General features: G+C 41.0%; 1 protein-coding gene across 17 annotated transcripts in view; it reads right to left on the reverse strand.

The window, feature by feature from the left end:
- kcnma1a (potassium large conductance calcium-activated channel, subfamily M, alpha member 1a) overlaps positions 1–20514 on the reverse strand; it is a 168428-nt gene that overhangs the window by 57942 nt on the left and 89972 nt on the right. For all 17 annotated transcript variants that reach the window (XM_061228784.1, XM_061228791.1, XM_061228792.1 and 14 more), the window contains 6 exons: positions 15543–15636; positions 14700–14811; positions 6716–6791; positions 4896–4971; positions 4245–4415; positions 2707–2798 (listed from right to left, as the gene is read on the reverse strand). In XM_061228784.1, the coding sequence (XP_061084768.1) occupies positions 2707–2798; positions 4245–4415; positions 4896–4971; positions 6716–6791; positions 14700–14811; positions 15543–15636 (621 nt within the window). The remainder of the gene's footprint in view (positions 1–2706; positions 2799–4244; positions 4416–4895; positions 4972–6715; positions 6792–14699; positions 14812–15542; positions 15637–20514) is intronic.

Here is a 20514-nt window from a genome sequence, read left to right on the forward strand (position 1 = left end):
TTCTACTAGTATTGTTCCAGTTTTCTAGGTTCTCAAAGGTACACTTTCAAATAGGGGGGAAACTAGCCTACAAGGCCCTCCTACACTTCTGCTTGATTTGTCTTTTCATACGATTTCCAGAATTGGTGACTTCCAGAACCCCAATCAAGAGTGTTGTACAGAGCACTGACAAGCTGACACATTTCTAGCCAGATGCCTGGGTTTGTTCAACAGAAAGAACAAACTGCCATACTGTGTATGGGTTCAGCCAGTGTATAAATCAATCACCGTGACAATCCTGCTGGTCTGTGAGGGGTAACGTAAACTGTGAGGTCAGCAGCATGTGCCAGCAAGATGCTCCACATTATTACAGCAATGGAGTCCACAAGATGCTCTATGTTATTACATCAATGGAGTCCACAAGATGCTCTATTTTATTACAGCAATGGAGTCCACAAGATGCTCTATGTTATTACATCAATGGAGTCCACAAGATACTCTATGTTTTTACAGCAATGGAGTCTGCAAAATCCTCATCAGCCCACCTCATCAAGACATGACAAAAACCAGACAGTCAAATCACAAGTTTTTATGTTCATTACTGAACAAGACCTTTTCGTTTGTATTGTTATTGTTACTCTGCAAAGCTAGAATTAGAAATCTATGCATATTTAACATTATATCGAATGATTTCACTTTGCTGGCCCATAATTTGCTGATCTTTTAAGATCATAATTTGCTCATTCTGATAATGCAAAAGGCTTTTCAAGAAAAAAGGACTTGAAATGAACTCAATAATTTTAAGAAAGAAATAGGATAGGCCTCTTAAAGCTCTGGCAGCTGAAATAACATTGTAATTATCAAGTTTGAAAATGGATGTAATTTATTACTTAAGCAGGAAATATTCTGAGATCAGGGTTTGACCAACTCCGACTAAACAGTTTCTCTCTCAGTGCATGTGTGTCTGTGTATATGATATGTATACAGTACATACACACTGTAATGTATATGTTATCACAAAGCCTGCTGTCAGTATTTAAAAAGAAAATTTGACTAGTGAACGTAGGGCTGTTTACCACTAACTGTAACCATGTGCATTCCTCAGCAGGAGAGAGGGAGAGAAAGAGAGTGAGTGAGAGAGAAAGAGAGAGCGAGAGTGAAAGAGAGAGAGAGCAAGAGTGAGAAAGAGAGCGAGAGTGAGAGAGTGAGAGAAAGAGAGTGAAAGAGAGTGAGCGAGAGCGAAAGAGATCAAGAGAGTGAGAAAGAGAGAGAGCGACAGTGAGAGAGAGTGGGTGTGAGAGAGAGAGTGAGAGAACAAGAGAGTGAGAGTGAGCAAAAGAGATCGAGAGAGAGCGACAGTGAGAGAGAGAGAGAGAGAGAGAGAGAGAGAGAGAGAGACTCAGCAGTTCTGAAAGTCCATTCTGTCAACACTACACAGTAAATCCAGATTCAGAATCAATGCCAAGCATAACATTCCATCAATCTTCTTTCACTGACAGGAAGAACAGCATCAAACCAAAGGCGCTAATGTTTTTTTTTTGGAGGAGGGAGGGAGTTCTGCAACTTTTCTGCCCTGCTGAAAACTGTACGTGATCAAAGGCCTGCTTCCAGGCTGCTTGTGAGAGACTTTCTTTTTTTAATTAAAAATAAATAAATAAAATTGGATGCTAATGTGGTGAGGGAAATCACTACGCTGATGAGAAAACTGAGTTTGAGCCAGGTCACGAGCTGGGAGCCCACAACACAGCCAACAAAACCAACTACGGCAACACAGAGAGGACAAACAAACAACAGGCCAGCGGGTAAGCGAGCCAACTGCCATCTAAAGCCTACAATAAGAGAGACAGGCATCCGGCCAGTCAGGGAGCAGAGCTGACAGGAGATGGGACAGGCAGACATTGCGTTGGCCTTCCTCGGGGAAAATACATGACCAGGAAAAAGCCACCACACATCAAGACAGAGAGAAAACAGGCCATAAATTACACGGACATTAAAAGAACATACAGTCCTGGTGCAGCTGACGAAGGCCATAATGACCATGCAGGGGAAGACAGCCCCACAGAGTCAGTCAGACCAGCACACCCGCAGCAGGCCAGTATGGAATTTCTGGAATTTGTACTTATTTTCTCTCTTTTGGGCTGTAAAAACACAAACCTGCTTCTTGTGTGGATTTAGTTTGAGTTTTCATGACTACCTTGTCGGTGATGGATATACGCAGTAATGATATACTCAGAGTAGGGCAGACATGGCTGTGGCTCTACAGGAGCCAGTGTAAACATAAATAAACACAGGGATAATGTGAGACTGCATACAGAGTGGGGAGTAGTCATGAAGGCTCTGGCTGAGAGTGGAAAGCGAAGCACAGAGACAGCACAACGCAGCGCAGAGTTAGCGACTTTCAGTGCCGAGGTGTCCGGTCACTACGGCGCTTTAGTGACCGCCACACCCACGATGGCCCCCCCACCCACCCACCGAACCCCCCCCCCCCCCTTCCCCCTCCCCGTTTAAAAAGGGCGGAGCGACACAACCACACCTCGTCCGTTTTTGACTTACTTTCTGCCTCGGGTGGAGTTATAACCCCCGCCGTATTTCTTCCGATTAAGGATGAGAGCGGCGATTTCTGGGACGTAGCGAGCAAACATGGCCTACATGCACGAAGACAAGAAGAAGAGAAGGGCATGCAGAGAGAGGTCTACCGCGGTCAGGCCGCGGGCAGGGAGTACTTACTTTCTTCCATTTACCGCACTATAGGAACCACCGTATTTCTTGCGGTTTCCTATTAACTCTATGATTTCAGGGACGTAGCTGGCAAACATGGCCTAAGGAAATGGGAGACAGAAGAACAGGCTAAAGAAGAGGCCGGAGACTTGGACGGGCGGGGCCGCGCGTCTCCATCTGAGAAAGTAAAGCTGTTAGATCCGTCCAGAGGAAAAAAAAACGTTTTTAAAACGTGCGTTTAAGGCAAGGAAACTGGGGCGGATGAAGGCAGCAGACAGCGGGCTGCAGAAGTCTCAATGAAAAATGAGCGAGCAGCTTAAAAAAGATGCAGCCAATAAGGTTTTCGTCAAACCGTTTTGAAAAAAAGAAATAAAACAAAGCAAAATATTTTTGGTCCAGAAAAATGCCCCAGTTTGGTTGCGGGTTTGGGAAGCGGGGAGAAATATCACTAAATTTAGCACAGCTGACTGCCACTGTCACTCTGTGACAGAAAAAAACTGATGAAGTGGAGAAAAAAATAACCTACGTGCCATGTTTCGTCCAACAAACACTAATGATGTGGCAGGCTGATTGAGATAGGACAGCCTGATGGCCCACAGCTGCTGGACCCATTCAGACTCATTAGGAGCGCTATAAAAGCCAAACTTCACAGCCCTGCTGTCCAAAAGTACATGTGAACTCCAGAGGGGTCAAATGGCCAAAGCCAAAGCCAAAGCCTTCTTACTCACGACAGAATCCTCTGTAGAGAGGAGAGCCATTACTATCAGTCTAGATTGTACTTTGTTCCGTAAAACTGTAACCAGGTAAGACTAGGTTGATTTCTGTTGACAGTTCACAACATTATCCCTAAAATGAATAATTAAGCTCCAGACAAAAAAAGAATATAAGAAATGCCAGACCAACTTCTGGGACTTCTGAGAAAATGGTTTCAACGGAATTTATCTGTTAGCCCTAAGCTGTTTCCAATTTCACAGTTAACAATATTTCTTTTTCTGATATACTGACAGCTATTTCAATGAGCGTGGCATGCTTGGGGGTTGCTATGGCGACCCTCTGGCGGACCTATGGTCTGTCAGCCTGCCACTGTGTTTGTTGGAATTTGGGAAAGGAACACGGGAGTTTGGGAGATCCTGAAACCGCAAACTGCTTCAAAAAACAAAACAGCAACAACATTATTAAATTTCATAAGTGTCTAAGTCTCACATTAATCAATTCAATGACATATAAAATGCTGAACTTTTTGTCTTATGAGATTTACTTTTATGTTTGAAAATATATTCCAATTCCAACATCAATAAATCATGTAACTACATGAAAAAAAGAGATAACAGTTAAATATGGTAAAAATGGTAAAGAGACATCAAGAAACAATACATGTAGGCTACTGCTAGATACAGACTATTGAGGTGGAGAGGGGATGACTCAGTGGCCATACTTACTGGGGTTAGTGGGACTGGGGTGGGTGGGTAGAATGAAAATAGAGGCAAGCAGCACTAGTAGGCAGGGTGGGGGGCAGGGGGGGGACTGGACAGAAAATGGATTTTTACCAAACCACCGAGGATGAAGAACACCATGAACAGGCGCCCGAGGGTAGTTCTTGCATAGACATCTCCGTATCCCACGGTGGACATAGTAACCATTAGTAAGTAGACACATTCCCAATAGGAAAGTGATTGGGAATTCTGGAAGTTTTCCCAAGGGTCCCCTGAGTTTTCCACCTGAAATGCAGACAGAGGCAGCACATTTAACAACCATAATGCCACATGGAATCGAAATGGTTTTCAACACATTATCAATCTGTCTTTAGTGCTTCATAAACAGAAATACACAGCAGCTGTTTCCTGAGGCCAGAGCATGCAAATCTGTACTAAAGATAGAAATAATTATTATTAATAGGTCATGCAAAAATAACTCCTTCTTTACCAGTGGCGGTCTACATTGCAAAGATGACCACAGAAGGCTTCTGCTTCAATGGTTATGCTGCCATCTAGTGCTATATCAGTGACTGTACAATGCAATTAAATGTGCACGTGTACAGTAAGTTTTTTAATTTGATGGAAAACTACAGCCACTCCATAGTCGTAATTAAAGGAGCTCAAGGTACACATCTGGACTGTTTATGCAGTCCTGGCCTGGAGCTTGGCACACATTTGGAGTGTTTGCGTTGTGTTAGCCTTTAGCTCCGATGCGTCGCTCACCAGATGAATGAACCCAGCGGCCGTTAGCCATGTGCTAATAAAGATGGAACACAGGTTCACCAGCTTGATGGAGTTACTGTTGGGAGAAAAAAAAGAACTTTTAGTCTAATAAATGCAACATGCCACACGTGACCTGCAGTGTTTTTCCATCTTTTTGGAGCTTCAGCACACAGCACTTCATTTTCAGAAAGTCTCCAAAATGAAAGATTGCACTTCCATGCTAATTCTGAAGTATATACAGAATCCTAATATCCAGGAATGCATGAATGTGTATTGCAGTGACAAGTTGTATAAAGATTAATTATCGATGAAAGAACAGGCCAATTATGGGGTAATTAGCCATATTTCAACACAAATTCATGATTACATAATAGATGATTCATTGAGATTCATTATGAACGAAAAAAATAAACTGTTTACACAGCTCAAGAAAAGTATGACAAGGGGTATTATTAATTAGCTATATTGTATTTAGTGTCCTGTTAAATGTTTCAATACACCACAAAATGAAGCAGTATATTTGGAGAGCGTTGAGTGATTAATGCCAGAGGGGATTTTGGATGCACTCAAAGTTGCTTTATGAATGCCGATGCAGACATGAAAAGCTCATTTTGGTGGAAGGAGCCAAAGTTGTAGCTGCCAATAGAAACACGGCTAAAAAATACATCCCAACATGAATAACAACAGAACATCGGTTATTCCATTTAAACTAAGTATGGGTTATCTTTATGCACATGCATGCTATTTTTATAGGGCAAAGTGAAGATAATTTTAATGAACAGAGAGATGTTTTGAAGTGCTTTTTTTAAAAGTTTGCCCCTCATTTTGGGGTCTGAAAAACACTTGATCTTAATCCTAAACAACACTTACATAGTTCCCATTCACAGAGCTGCATATACTACACTGAAGCAACTCAGGTGAAGTACCTTACTGAAGGGGCAGGGTCCTATCTGGGGATTGAAATTATATCTTTATGGGCCAGTTTCACAAACACTGGCCCATAAAGCCTACTGTGCAAATAAATTCAATTTTCAATGTAGATTCTCCATACAAAACTCAGTTTAGTCCAGGACCAGTCCATTTAGTCTGTGCTTGTGAAACTGGCCATATAGGTTATAAGCAGTTTCTTAACCATTACCAAATACTACACAGCTGATATGGACTGAAAAAGAGTAAGCACCTAGTATCCTATCACACGAGGACACAAGCTGTTTACTAATTCGGTCTGAATTTAGTAGGTGCCTTCTTATGTATAAACCCTTTAAGACAGTATTTTTAAACTGAACATTTACTTTCGACATTAAGACATACAAACCATGAAAGCAAATACATTAACATGTAGGCACGAACACAGCTGGTTGTTTGTGAACGGTGACAAGCTGGCTAGCCTCCAAACAATGCACAACTATCTTACTTTCACTTTACCATCTTGCATTTAAAAGCTGAAAAACTATATATTTATTTTGAATTTGGCATTAAGACATGCAGATTATGAAAGCCAGATATTTTTCTACAAAATGAAGATGAAAGCCTAAAACAGGCCAAAAGAAACATTTTTACATAAACATTGATTCATATGAAATTCATATGACTGATAATGATAGAATGGGTCACATTTTCTCTTACCAAATGTTTCCGACAGAAATAACTTTGAGAAGACAGACTCAGTACATAGTCTACCATTTTGGACAATCAAATTACAAATCAATTGCGAAAGTAAAATCAATGCGCTTATATAAAACCTTTTTTTTTTCTGAAAACTTTCATTCATAAGGACATTTTCATGCATACCCCTGCAAGAAAGATAATAGCAAACTTACCTTGTTTTTAAGATATTCAAAAATTGTAAAATTTCTGAGAACTGTATCAATCTTAAGGCTCGTAGGAACCTCAGACCTGCAAGAGAAAAATCAAAATAACATTCAATTACATTTTTTAATCTGGGGAACAAAACCATCCAAAAAAAAAAAAAAAACACTCAAAACCAAATCAACATCACTGTCATAAAGATTAAAGCAAAATCCCATCTCCAGATAGATATTACACAGGGACCAACTGCCATTTTGGAAATGGTAGAGGCGGGGATTAAATAAAAAATTTGAGAGGGTGTCGGATTTTGGACAGGACAGAGCTGCAAACTCAGTTTGCGGTTGCAAAACTACACCTGTACAATCAAGCAAAGAAATGGAAGTAAAAGTTAGACTTGTAAATGGGTCATATTTGATCAGCCTGTTCTGGCTGCTCACTCCCAGTCAAGCAGGGTCTACAGAGTAGCACCACCTCCATCTGTGTGTTCAAGTTGTTCAAGCGCAAACAAAACCTCTACAAGGCCTATGGGAGACATTCCTGCACACGGCTCGCCTTTTTCAACACCTGCCACCTAAACTGAGCTAAATCTTTCTGTAGCAACACTAGCCTTGGAAGATGTATCTTTTGTTCAAATTATAATTGAACTATTTCTCAATTTATCAAGGGCAAACAGAATGCATTCAAAACGATAGCCAATCGTTTTTTATGTGATCTAAATGACTGGATACGCAAACAACAGATGTTTTACGAGGAAATGGATCTTTGAAATATTTGAGTAGGACAACTTAGAGCAACTAATCTACTGAGCATAATAATAGTTAGAACTTCTTACATTAAATTTAGTTTATTTGACAACCTGGTTATCTGATTACCTGAATGGTTATATAATGCTAGACTATGTGACATTTTACGCTAATCTTAAAATGCTAGACAAATATGTGCAATGCTTTTCCCATGAAGGCCATGTGTGTGTAATTATGTCAAACCCAAACCAAATAAGTTATCCCACTGCTAAACGCAAATGTAGGAAAAGAGAGACCATTTTTATGCTTAATACAAAACTCGCTGCAGTAGTTGTGAGTGTCTGGTCTCTGATTGGCTCCAAATGAATCCAGGAAGAGATTATAGCTCACTGCAGCACCTGCTGCACAGACAAAGCCTGTATACACAGATGTCCCCACCCCACCCCAATTCACATTCACCCCGGGTGGCACAAACAACTATACATGTACAGTATTATTATTATGACTGATTATTAATATTACTTAAGTTCTTCAGCATGCTAGCATACATGTACAGTAAGGCCTCTTACATTTAAGATGGCATAAACATCAGACTTATGTTTTACACTGATAATTTATTAGCTGTTTTTCCAGTGCTGAAACACCATTAGTTATGGTAGGTTAGATTAGAATCGGTCATGACAAAATTGAAATGCTCAACCCTCAATCAGTTTAATTAAACACAGTACTGGTTGCAAAGTTTGGCAATGGTGAGTTGGTTGAAGAGCCATTACACCTTTAGTCTATCCTGAGAGCCAAATCGAACGCGTGCACCAATGCCACTGTAAAGTATGGACTTAACGACAGAATACTTTTTGTTCTTCCTTAGCCTTCCATCTGGACGCCTCACTGTGCTGATATCGCCCCCAGCCTTACCCCAGTTACAGAGGAATTGGAGACAGGAAGAGAGGGAGAAGTGCAGATTGTCCAGGTCTTCCTTCTCGGTGGGTAGTCCGTGGCCGAACTTGACCCGGTACCCGTTCTGGAACAAATCGGCGCAGGACTTTTTTCGCCTCCTGGCGCTCTGCAGGGTCTGGGTCCGTGTGCCGCCGCTCTGCCTTCTGTACACCAGGATCTTGCTGGGGATCATGGCCGCCCTTCAGAGCGCGCTCCAGTTTCGGATGGACGTCGGGAACGTAGCGCGCCGCTACGCTTTCCGCGGCAGTACGGTGCGGTTTCTCGGTGCGGCGATGGCTTTATTGGGACAATAACACGCTTTCGCCGCTGTCAACACACGCACAGGCGTGTCTACCTCATAAGCGCGCTACGAGAAGGAACCGAACCTGCTGCCTTTAACAGAAGCTCCTGCCTCCCCAGTGGCGATGGGTCAGGCACAGCCGCTCCAAAGCCCTCGTCCATCAGGATATTACAGAGTAAGCTCCTTTGGGAATCGCCCAAAAGAGCGAACATCCAGCGCGTCGCATTGGAGCTGCTGTCATTTCCGGCCAATTTCTGACCAGACAAATCCAAATGCATTACGCTTCCTTTCCCAAATCTGTTCCCCTGCCAGAAAAACAGCTCACGGGGTATTTTAAGCACCAGTAATGCTCTGTTTAAGGTTTTATTGGCAAAATGCTTTTTGTAATCACAGAACACTTTGGGAGATTTACCCAGAAGAGACAGAATTGGAAAAGAGAGGGGAAAATAATCATCACAAATTATTATTTCTCAAGTGCTGTTTACCAAGTACTGCCTCCTCTGAACTGAGAAGCCTCTGTGCTCAGAGAAAGACGCATTCACTCCAAAATGAACTGTGGAAACACTAATTACTGCAAAAACACCTTGAAATATGTTACAGACTCAGAGCTCACAATAACTGCACCTACAGTACCTCCAAACTGGGGGAAAAAGTTCACAGAAACTACTGCTACCTCCAAACTGAAATATACAAGACAATTCTCTGTGTCACAATACTCAATGTAACAGTAACCATTATGACGGAAGCATAGGCCCTGTCGTCCTCTGCATATATATATATATACATATACATTTTTTTTCGTCCTCTGCATATAGAGAGATGATCGGCAGTAGCTGTTTTTATGTTACCCATGCCAGTGAAGTCGGGGAAAGATAGTGTGTAAAACCTCAATGATATCCATCAGACTGTCACACCAGTTTGTATCACTGCGCTTTAGGATAAATAAATGAAGGAAACAATCCTATAGTACCCGATAGCAGTCAAAGCATATGCACAAAAACAAGTGTGCGCAACTCACCGGTTTCAAATCAAGGTTTAAATTCAGAGAGGAATACATTTATCAGAGTACCTCTGAGTTGACTGAAAAATAGTCGGTAATGGCTAAACTTCACCAAGGTGGTGTGTGAAAAATACAGACATGATCAATTAGGATGGGACTAATATCACTGGGACATACACAAGCCTACCAAACCTCCGCTGGAGAAACTAGTTCTGTTCGAAAAGGGCTTTTGACTGGTCCTCTTTTCTTAATCAGCAAGCCGATGATTGTCTGTGGAGCTCCATCCTGGTTTAATCCCCACAGACACCCACAGCTAAAAGCCATTAGTAAGGACAAGGACACGACCAGTGCTGTTATAAGATTCATTTATGAAAAATATTAAGTAAAAAAAAAGGGCTTTGCGACCAAAATTACTCTGATGCTTTGGACACAATTTCGAGGGCGTATGAAACAAATGAATTCATCCCTGTTTTTAAACGTGCACACTCGGGGGTGGGAATAGGGCACGACTGACAGATTTCCGGGGCCTGAACAATGTGCCTTAGGGCAATGCCAAGGGACTTCATATACGTGAATATGTTTATTAATTTTTTTATATTTAAATCCCCACAACACTCTAGCTATAGTTCTGAATGGAAAATGTATATTGGTAAACAAATGATGTCAAATAAAGCACAGACCTTATCAATCGGTTGAGTCATGAATAAAGTGATTAATATAATACAGCACTCTCAATATTGTCCTACAATTCTGTTACCAAGAGAAGGAAGCTTATAAATAATAATAATAATTTTTAAGAGCAAACTGGAATAAACAGATTTTCATCCTAATTTAATTTATCCCATCTGGTTTTCACATTAATGTTGTTTTGTGCGGTGTAACCAGCGTGTAAAACTCATTATGTAATTTAAAATTACAGTGCCCTCTTGTGGAAAAGTCCGAGAAATGACCTCTGCATTGTTTCTGAAAAAAGCAGTAATTTCATTCTTCTTTTATTGTTATGCGGAAGGCCAAGAATTCACTGATACCTGATTAAGGAGTATAACACAAAATACTAAATAAAAAAAAATTATGTGCATGTGAATGTTATCACCAGAAGCAACTGCAGAAAGAAAGACAAGAATTTGTTCTTTGTTCACTCAAACACTGCACAAAAACATCTTGTCAAAAGTAAAAATAAAATGCCCAAAAATCTATACTTGGGGTTTCACTGTTAGGAACCATGTCTCGCAAAAGATTTTACAAAACAACAGATTTAATCTATTCATAAATAGTTTTCAGTCATACCTATTTTTGGAATATAGCAATACCCATAAGGGAGAGACTGCAGAACCTGCTGCTAATGAAATCACTGTTGATGATGTAGCCGCGCTGGAGAGAGCAGGAAGGGGCTGGTTTAATGACGGTCCTGTTTCTGAGAACTTGGAGGGATTCCTCAGGGAACCGGGTCCACAACGAGAGGTCACGGTCTGCAGCCAGGGCACTGCTTCAGCCATCAGCAAACTCAACCTGAACCGCTGCGTTAATATCAGGCTATAAAAAGGGATTGTATGGAATAAATTCTAATAATGGCACTGTTCCAGAGCACATGGTGCGACTTGTAAAATAAAATGTCATTCTGAGGTATAGAGGAGAATGGTCAATGATGGCTTTATGCTCCTCGCAAAAGTTTAAAATGTTATTTAATTAACTCATTTTATCAACCACTACATGAAACAAGCCACCAGATGGCAGAAAGATATTGAGTACCGTATATAAACTCGAGTTTATTTTAAAATCCACATTTCATCCTCCACTTCCCTCCATAATCAAGAACAATTTGGATGTAAACATGTATCTCTAAGTACGCCCCAGTAAGAAAAATTCCTCATTTCCAATGGTGGAAATACATTCCAATGTATTTAAAATGTTGGTTTATCTTTTAATTGCCTAATTGTGCATCCAGACTTCTAAAGTATACATGGAAATAAGCATACGGAACTGAAATGTGTACTTAATCTACTTTGCATTCTGATAAATGTGAAAGCTTGCATTCAGTCATTAAGGTTATTACCTCATTTACAGCTGCATTAACGCAGCCAATGGCAGGGTATTTATGTGTCCGGCACCCTTACTGGACAAACAGTAATCATGTGCGGCTGGGCCTCCCCACAGTCTAGCATCAAACCCTGAGCATGTGAAAGCACCATAGGAAAATTCACAGCTTTGCATCAGAGTGCCTCAGTTATCAGTTTTTGTCATTCAAATGTAGTGTTTAAGCAGTCTCCTGGCTGTGGCCGCCTCGACCAGCACAGAAAACACGTGCATGAAAGTAAGGTTTACTGCCGAGGAAGAGCGGCCATTTTGAGTGACACGCACAGGCCTGCAGTGACTTCCAGAAGCTTGGTGGCGTCAGGAGTGCCTCTCCACTGCAGTCTGCGCAGCTTGGCCGGGGGACTGCAGCGTGAAACGAAGGCACTGCTGGCACAATGCTGTTTACAGCAGAGACTGTGTCAAAACCCTGGCAGAGGAGGCCGCAGCAGAGACAACAACCCAGCTGAACTTGAACGAATCAATTAATTCTCTCCAAACTGGGGAAAATTTAATTATGGCTGACGAGACATTCCAAACCGGGAAGCAGGGAAAACACACAAATCATGATTAAAAATTGGGAGTACCTTTTCTTGTTGTTTGTTTTATTTTTCACGTCCTTTCAGTGTTTTAACGATTTATGGATTTAATGATAAACGCGCGTGTAATCCTAACTGCAACCAAAAATAAAACGATTTAAAAAAAATGACACATTTGAGTACCACCATTACTGATCGCCAGTGCTTAAACTGGAAAGCAAAACCCAACCATGCAGATAGAAGCTTAAGAAATCACCAGCTAAGTGTGACAGTGGTGTAAACATGTGAGTGCAGTCATTACACTGCATCTCTTCAACAGCGTGAGGAACAGGACCCGAAGCCGTGATAGGCTCACGGTCCGGAACATTCCGGGGATGACTGTGCATTGGAGTCCCACAGAGCAGCAAATTATTGGCCGTGGAATCAGGGTGGGAGTGTCTTCAGCCAGCAGGCTATTCCCTACATGACTGCAACAGCACCCCCTCTGGCTGACAGAGAGCTGGCAGTCCCGATCGCAGCCAAAGGGTGCTCCAGTGCTCTGGAACAGCCTGCCTGAGGATATAAGGCTGATATAAGGTCTTCTTTTAAATCACTTCTTAAAACACGCTTTATAGGGCGGCATTCCTTTAGTCTTGGACGAGTTTATTTATATTTATTAGATTTTTTCTTTTATTTGATTCTTCTTTTATGCTGCCTCTTTTATGCTGCTGTTAGCTGGCATTAATTCTGTTATTACCAATTCCTTTGTACTTGTTTTTTTTTTTCCATGTGCTTGTTTTGTATTTTAATGACATTACAGTTTTATTTTATTCTGTGTAAAACACTTTGTAAACTTTGTTTTGAAAAGTGCGATACAAATAAAGTTTATTATTATTATGATATTGCATATTTCTCACACTGTACAATTGTAATGGTTTAACTAACAAGAGAGTAAGGTTTGTACATGTGACAGGTAAAAAAAAAAAAGAGGTGCTTGAAGGAGATGAATAGAATTTTTAAAGAGATGAAACTCCCACACACTATCCTGCCAAAAAAAATGAATAACAAATGTTTCAGAGACAAACCTTTATCAGTGTAAAAAAAAGACAGTTTTGCAGGATACACTGTGTGCAGGAGTTCAATGTTTTCATATTTTCAAATTGTGTTACACTACAGTACATATTGTACATAGCACCAAAGCTGACTTTGTAAATTTACTGGCACTTTCAAGGAGTTATCAGTTCTTGTCATTCAAAAGCAGTGTTTGAGCAGTCTCCTGTCTGTGGCGGCCTCAACCAGCAAAGGAAACACGTTCATGAAAGTAAGGTTTACTACCGAGGAAGAGCAACCGTTTAGAGTGACACCCGGACGCTGGAACCGTGGCAGAACGTTCCAGAAGGCCGCAGTTGAGCAGTGACACGGACCGACGTGCCAATGCGTCAGTGGAGTGCCACACAAGCCTTACGGAGTAGTTTGTCGCATGACGACACACTTCCCCCCCCCCCCTGCCTCTGCTGCGGGCAAACAAATCTCCCTCCTTGGTGACGGGACCGGCCCTCGGACAGAGGCTCCGCAGGGTTCAGCAGCCCGGGGGGCCCGACGCAGATCCGTTAATCGTGTCAGCACAAATAGCGCTGCTGCGTCTCTCTACAGGCCAGCCCCCGAGCCGTGACTGAGACTTCCACAGAGTCTTTGCGTTTCCCACAATCCACTACCTGCGCCGTGACCAAAACCTCGGCCGACGTCTCCCACAATCCAGTGCGCGCACCGTGAATGAAACCCTGCACAACATCTCCCACAATCCCCACACAGGATCAGGGGAGTCTGCTCAGCAAAACGCAAACCAATGTTCACCCAGCCAAACCCCTGCACATCTACTGGACCGTCCCCCAAGCAGCACCATGGGAAATGACAGCACAGGCAAATTATCTGGCAACCGAACCAGCCACTGGAACCAAATTTTATTTCGGTGGTGTGCTCAACTCATCTGATACGCTTCCAGATATTGACCTTTACATATCAATTTATTACTGCACTGAAAAGCTATGCACCAAGACCAAGATAAATAGGCCTATTTGGCTTGCATGAACATAAAATTACTATGAAACAAACTGAACGATGAGCATGAGTATTTCTCCCACCTGAAATTGGGCAACTCTGCCATTTATTAAAGATTACCGAGATGCAGTGTTTAGACCACTAGGTGGTAATATAGAGCTTTAAAGTGACATAGAGAGATTATTACAACTCACAGCACCGGGCAGGTGGTGCTCGAGTTACTTTTCAACGTTGAGCCTTCTGTCCGAATGTAGGCTATAGACATTGTTTACGGTGTTCGAGTGACGGTCTGCCAGGATTAGCGGTTCCAAAGGGGACTCAAACTCTCACACAGGGAAAAGGGGTGACAGCCGGACAGACGGGACTCACCTAGCCAGCTTCTGTTTAAATACACGGACACAAACACAGGAGGAACCGTGAAGAAGTCCACCACTGAGTTCACCTCCAGCCAGAACCACAGTTTATCGTTCGCTGCAATAAACTGCAGGGGGAAAAAAACACAGGTGTTTGTACAGTATATTTACACAGGAACCACCAAGCTGACACTTGTTGACTTGTTGTTTTATTCTAGAATACATTTTATGTATTTAGCATAAATGGTAAAATAAAAATATTGCATGATTTAAAATATGATAATGCTACACACTGTTCTGCAGAAAAGACCCATAGCCTGCTTGATTACATCACAGATGATAAAATGATCATTATTTCAATAATTAAAATTGTTCTGTTTAAATGTTATTTCATTTTGGGAGTATGGAGAAATGGAGGATGCATGCACAGTTAATGGGGGTGCAGGAAACAGGAAGAACTGAAATAACAAGGTGTTCTGTCACAGGAGAGAATCTCTTTATAAATTCTCTCCTGTGTTCTGTGATCTTTCAGCTAATAAATAATTGGACAGCAGTGGAGAACATTATGTTTGAGTGTCCACTCTAGGCCCTGAATATCTAGTGTTTAGAGGGGTTTAGACACATGTTTCAAGTGGCTGCTGATTGAGACCTGGCAACCACAGGGTCCAATCAGGGCCTCTGATTCAGTAACTAAGGCTTGAGTCAGAACCTGCACTCTTCAAAGAACACCACTGTATTAATGAAAGCACAACATTCATTATGCGACGCGCAAATATAGCTCAATAAACAATAAAGACAAATTACATTTGCAATATCTGTGAGGGTGGCAACAGCACAAATGCATTTTAGTATAACTTACGCGAAGGCCAAAGTAAAGCAGGAAGAAGACATTGAACGCCATGTCGATCTGTAACGTGAAGTCTTTGTAGAAATGCTGACAGGATTCTATGGGGCTATGGGAGAGAGAAAAAAACTATTTATTTAGTTTGTACACATAGCATATTGCATTCATTATGATGATGTTTTTTTAAAGGCTGTATTTTAAAGATTGAGATCGTTTGTGGTCTGACATTGCCAAACAAACTATACACACTACATTACACTAATACTAACATTAAGCCATGTCATGTTCATACACAAATACTGGACTTAAACAGTGTAGAAATTTGACTAAAGATCCTTAAATAATGTAACAGAGTAAGGTTCTCTCAGACTCACACTGATCAATTAAAAAAGCTGAGAGAAGCATATTGACTACAAAAAGTTATTTAAAAAAATAATATCGAAAAAAAATGCAGTCCCGATATTCTGCTTGAAATATTACAGACTGAATTCAGAAGTAGGTACTTGTGATGCAAAGCTGGAATGATATGTTAAGCACATTATTTAAGAGAAATATTAAGCTGCACAGCTTGCACAGTAGCACCAATATGGTTCATGTGATATAAGCAAGGGCAATTAGTGGGAGGCCTGGTGTTCATTTCCCCCTTTAAAGGGCTGAAATACTTCAAACGTGGCCATTTCATGCACCAAGTCATTCTACAGATAATTTAAAATGCCATAGCTACAAATATTGGGTTGACAATTTGTGTTAAGTCATTTAAACAACAAAGCATTCTGAACTAATGATTTCACAGAAAATATGCAGTTCCATAATATATGATAACAAAATAATGGGTCAAATTACTGCATATATAAGACCCTGTGAAATCAACAACATCTTTTTTATTTCTTTATTTTCCAGTTTACAAATAAAAAGCTTAATTAGCTTTATTTTGTGGCTTAGTGAACACATTAAAAGCCAAAAAAGAAAAAAGCAAATGCACTGGATCTTTTTTATTTCGCTTTCCTGACAAAAATACCAAGTAATCGAATCAGCCTGATACCAGACCAGAGACAGTTCTGTAATGAACCATCTGGCCATATCTATTCTGAAAGAATGTCTGCGGTAAGACTTCACTTTCAACTTTCCCGTATACATTTTAAAACGGCTTAGTGCGACTGCTATTTAATCAAAATTTCAGACTAATATTAAGGAACTAAAACTGACTACAGCTCAGAAGCAACAAACCCCATCAGATTAATATCAGACTGGCTCATCAGATAGGCTCCCCACACAGTCACAGGAGACTAGTTTGGCTCCGATAGCTTTGTCATGGGTTGTTGACACACAGTGTACATATGTTGGCTACAGCCTGCCTTGATACGATATGATGTGACATCCCCAAGACCCTGGAAATTGCTGGAAGAGGAACAGCCTGCTGATAACCCCGATGGCAGTTATTTTTAGCCTTTTAGGGCACAGTGAAATACAGTACATTCATGAGGTTGACAAGAATGAAAGTGTGTCAAAATGTAGTTACTCACAGCAGAAAAACAAGAGAAACATTGAAAAAGCTTTGCTAGTAAAAAAAAATAAAATAAAGGTAAGCAAAAAACAAAAGAGCTTTGCTAGTTAAAATTAAAATGTTGTTGTTTGAAGACACCCCACCCCACTTCCCTCCTTTGGCCTTCATATGCCCAATGAATTGCAATTTTTCCTTGTGATTTAAGCCTGAACCAGGGAATTGCTAATAAGAATAGTTGTTGTGAAAAATGGCTTCATAGTACTATAGGAGAGCCAGTAACCCAGTAAAGTACTTTTGCATGAAGATAAATGACAAAAATAAACATTCATAAAGGAGGGGTACATGAATTTTAGAGACTCCCTCTATAACACAGCTCCACACATAAGGAGGTCCGGTCATTTGGGCATCCTGTCACAAAATGCTGTCCACAATACTGGTAACGCTCTGTACCTAGTAATGGAGAAAAATGCCCTTGTTTTCCTCCGGAAGTAATTTTTTAAATTACTTTTGTAATTTTTTTTTGTCGGATGTGAAATAGGTCGGATGTCACGCTGCTAGCACCAGCGCCAGGCACGTGTCGACCACCAGTGGTGGTCTTAATAAAAGTGCAGCCATTCTAAGCCACAAAAGGTGGCGTGAAACTATGATATTGTAGCTATCAAAAAATAAGCTGTCAAACACACATACTTCAACAAGCCATATCTCCAAAACGGATCAGGCCAATCCCGACAAGCGATACCTTATTTTGTAGCTCTGATCTTCTAGTTTCCTTTCAAATTTAAAAAAGAAAGATTTGATCCACGTGAAGATACACCATTTACCTGGTGTCACATATGTGCACTTCTCCACAGCGTGAATGGATCACCATGCTCATCCAGATACATACAATACCAGAAAGGCACTGAAATATGATGAAAAGAAATCAGGAATCTTTGTGTTGACTGAAAGAAGAATCTTTAAATGCCATGGCAAAATTGATCGGTTGATGTGCGTATAGAAAAAAACACAATTGCTTCACCTTTTGGTTCAAGGTCACTTTGCATCCTCCAACCACACGGGAGAAAATAGCCTCATTCATGCATTGTTATCTCAGCTAGCTTCTTACCCCTCTTTTGTCAGGAGCTGCGTTGTCCTACGGAAAAGCTTAAACTCCAAATGGTATGATAATTAATCATAGGAGGAATAATATGGAGCAGGGTTTCCTTTAGGACAGTTACACTGCCTAGATATTTTGTTCTGGGTCAATTTGAATTCAGATCAGTTGCTAAGCGAAGGGCTATGCACACAAGGTAATGGCAGGTTGCTACGGAAGCTCAGTAGTATCCATTCAACCAATTTGCTTATTATTTTAGTGTATTCACTCAACCAATTTGCTTATTATTTTAGTGTATTCACTCAACCAATTTGCTTATTATTTTAGTGTAACAGCATTTGGCTGGTTTGATTAAACAGTTCTACGTCCAAAGAGATTATTGCGAAGAGTGGGCGTCAGCATACTGTAACTGACCCTGAAAATCACAAAATATACTAAATTAGTCTCAGCCTTCAGATCATTCTGAAAAGAGAGAGCAGAAATGCTACCGCTGACGCACATGCCTGCATGGTTTGCTGATGTTTTACAGGAAAATATGTTTTTAATAAAAATGGCCAAGGATGGATATCCAGCCACATAAAACTTGATATGAAGTAAACATCACTCATTCAAGAAGCAAGTTGATCGTCACAAAGTGGCGTGACAATATTTTAAATTATACTTTCAAAGAGTTTTAAGCACACGTTATAAAGTGCATGTCCCAGTTAAGCCCCATAGGACACATGGAATGAATAAATCACTTTTATCAGCAGAGCAAAGGTGAAAAAAACATCTATTTATACATAAAAGCAAGACACCACATAAATATAAATGAAGTGAATAATAATGAGTGAGAGTAATTGATATGTGCATTTCCTTACTGCTGCTTCATTTGGATTCAGTTTCAAAACATCATACAATATTTTTGAAAACATATGAAAAACCCAATATATCTGATGACACATTCAGAAAGTGATCAGTTGCTTATTGATCTGATGCAGAGATGCAATGGGTCTCACAGTCAACCAAATACATTTGTAGGCAGATGGTTGTGTACGGCAGTTAAGTGTTGCACAGCGAACCGGTTCTTCCAAAGTACAACGATGCCCAAAAACAACCATATAAGGCTACCAGTTACCACCAGTTCTCCTATCAAATCTATCTTGTGCTGTATTATCTGAATGGAATATCAATACTGGTCTATGCGTACTGCGTCGCTGCACTGGTGAAGAAAGCCCTACCGTAAGCCTGAAACAAGATAAAAGATGGCTACCACCAGCAGGACAACCGCACGTGTTAAAAATCAGGGCTGGTCTGTATTTGTGGCCAAAACATTTGGCAGAAGTGAGATATGCCAGGCCGATTTTCTAACAGAGTGAATTAGGGCAAACCAAGGCAAAATTTCAGCACAAGGTGTTTCACAAAACATTTCACCCGTCAGGAAGCCAGATGTACAGTACACTTAGCCAGCATGTAAGCCATCGGCATTTTGAAGGAGTTCATAAGATAGTTTAGTGAATAGTTTGGGCGCGTTTGAAGGTGGTGTTGCGTTAAATGGAAGTCACTGTCAATCCATCTGTGAGGCAAAATGAGTGTCCTCCTTGTCAAATGTGTTTGTCCTGCCATGACCATTGTATAATTCCAATTCAATCTGATGGCAAACTTCACTTGGTACTGTGACCGCACAAACTGCAGTACTGCATTTGAGGGTAGATGTTACAGTACATTTGTATGGCAGTATTGTATTTACTAGTAGATGGTTACATTGTACTGAGGCACTGCATTTGACGGCAGAAGGTTCCATTTGTATGGAGCGCCTGCATTTGAGGGCATGAGGCTACACTTGTAAGGAGGAACTGCATTTGAGGAGAGATTGGTTACATTTGTATAGCGATCCTGCAATTGCGGGTAGATGACTACATTTTTACTGATGTACTTAATTTGAAGGCAGAATGTTGCATTTGAATTGAGGAAATGCATTGAGAGCAGAACGTTACATTTGTATGGAGGCACTGCATTTGTGAGCCATTAATAGACTTGAGGGGTTTTTGCGGTTGTTGTTGACTCACTGGCAGTGTGCAAGCGTGCAGGTTAGACCCGCAAACAGGCGGAACAGAGCATACAGCAAAACGGCGTTATTCAGCGAGGTAAGGCCTACATCAATGAGACCAGGGAACATCCCCGGGGACAGAGCTATGCAACACGGCCTGGTTAATGCATCAATGATCGATTTAGGGCAAAGCACTACAGCTAAAATAAGAACGCCACCACCTGCACTGGGCCCAGAGGAAAAAAAAAAAAACATTTTGGGGACTCTAAAAATAACTTCTCCCAGCCGTGGCCTGTGCATCCCCTGAGGTAAAAAGGATACACCTTTTTAGGTTGTTTCCTATTTTAGCACTGTGGATGGC

This window comes from Conger conger, chromosome 18 (assembly GCF_963514075.1).
Source record: "Conger conger chromosome 18, fConCon1.1, whole genome shotgun sequence".
Classification (NCBI taxonomy): domain Eukaryota; kingdom Metazoa; phylum Chordata; class Actinopteri; order Anguilliformes; family Congridae; genus Conger; species Conger conger.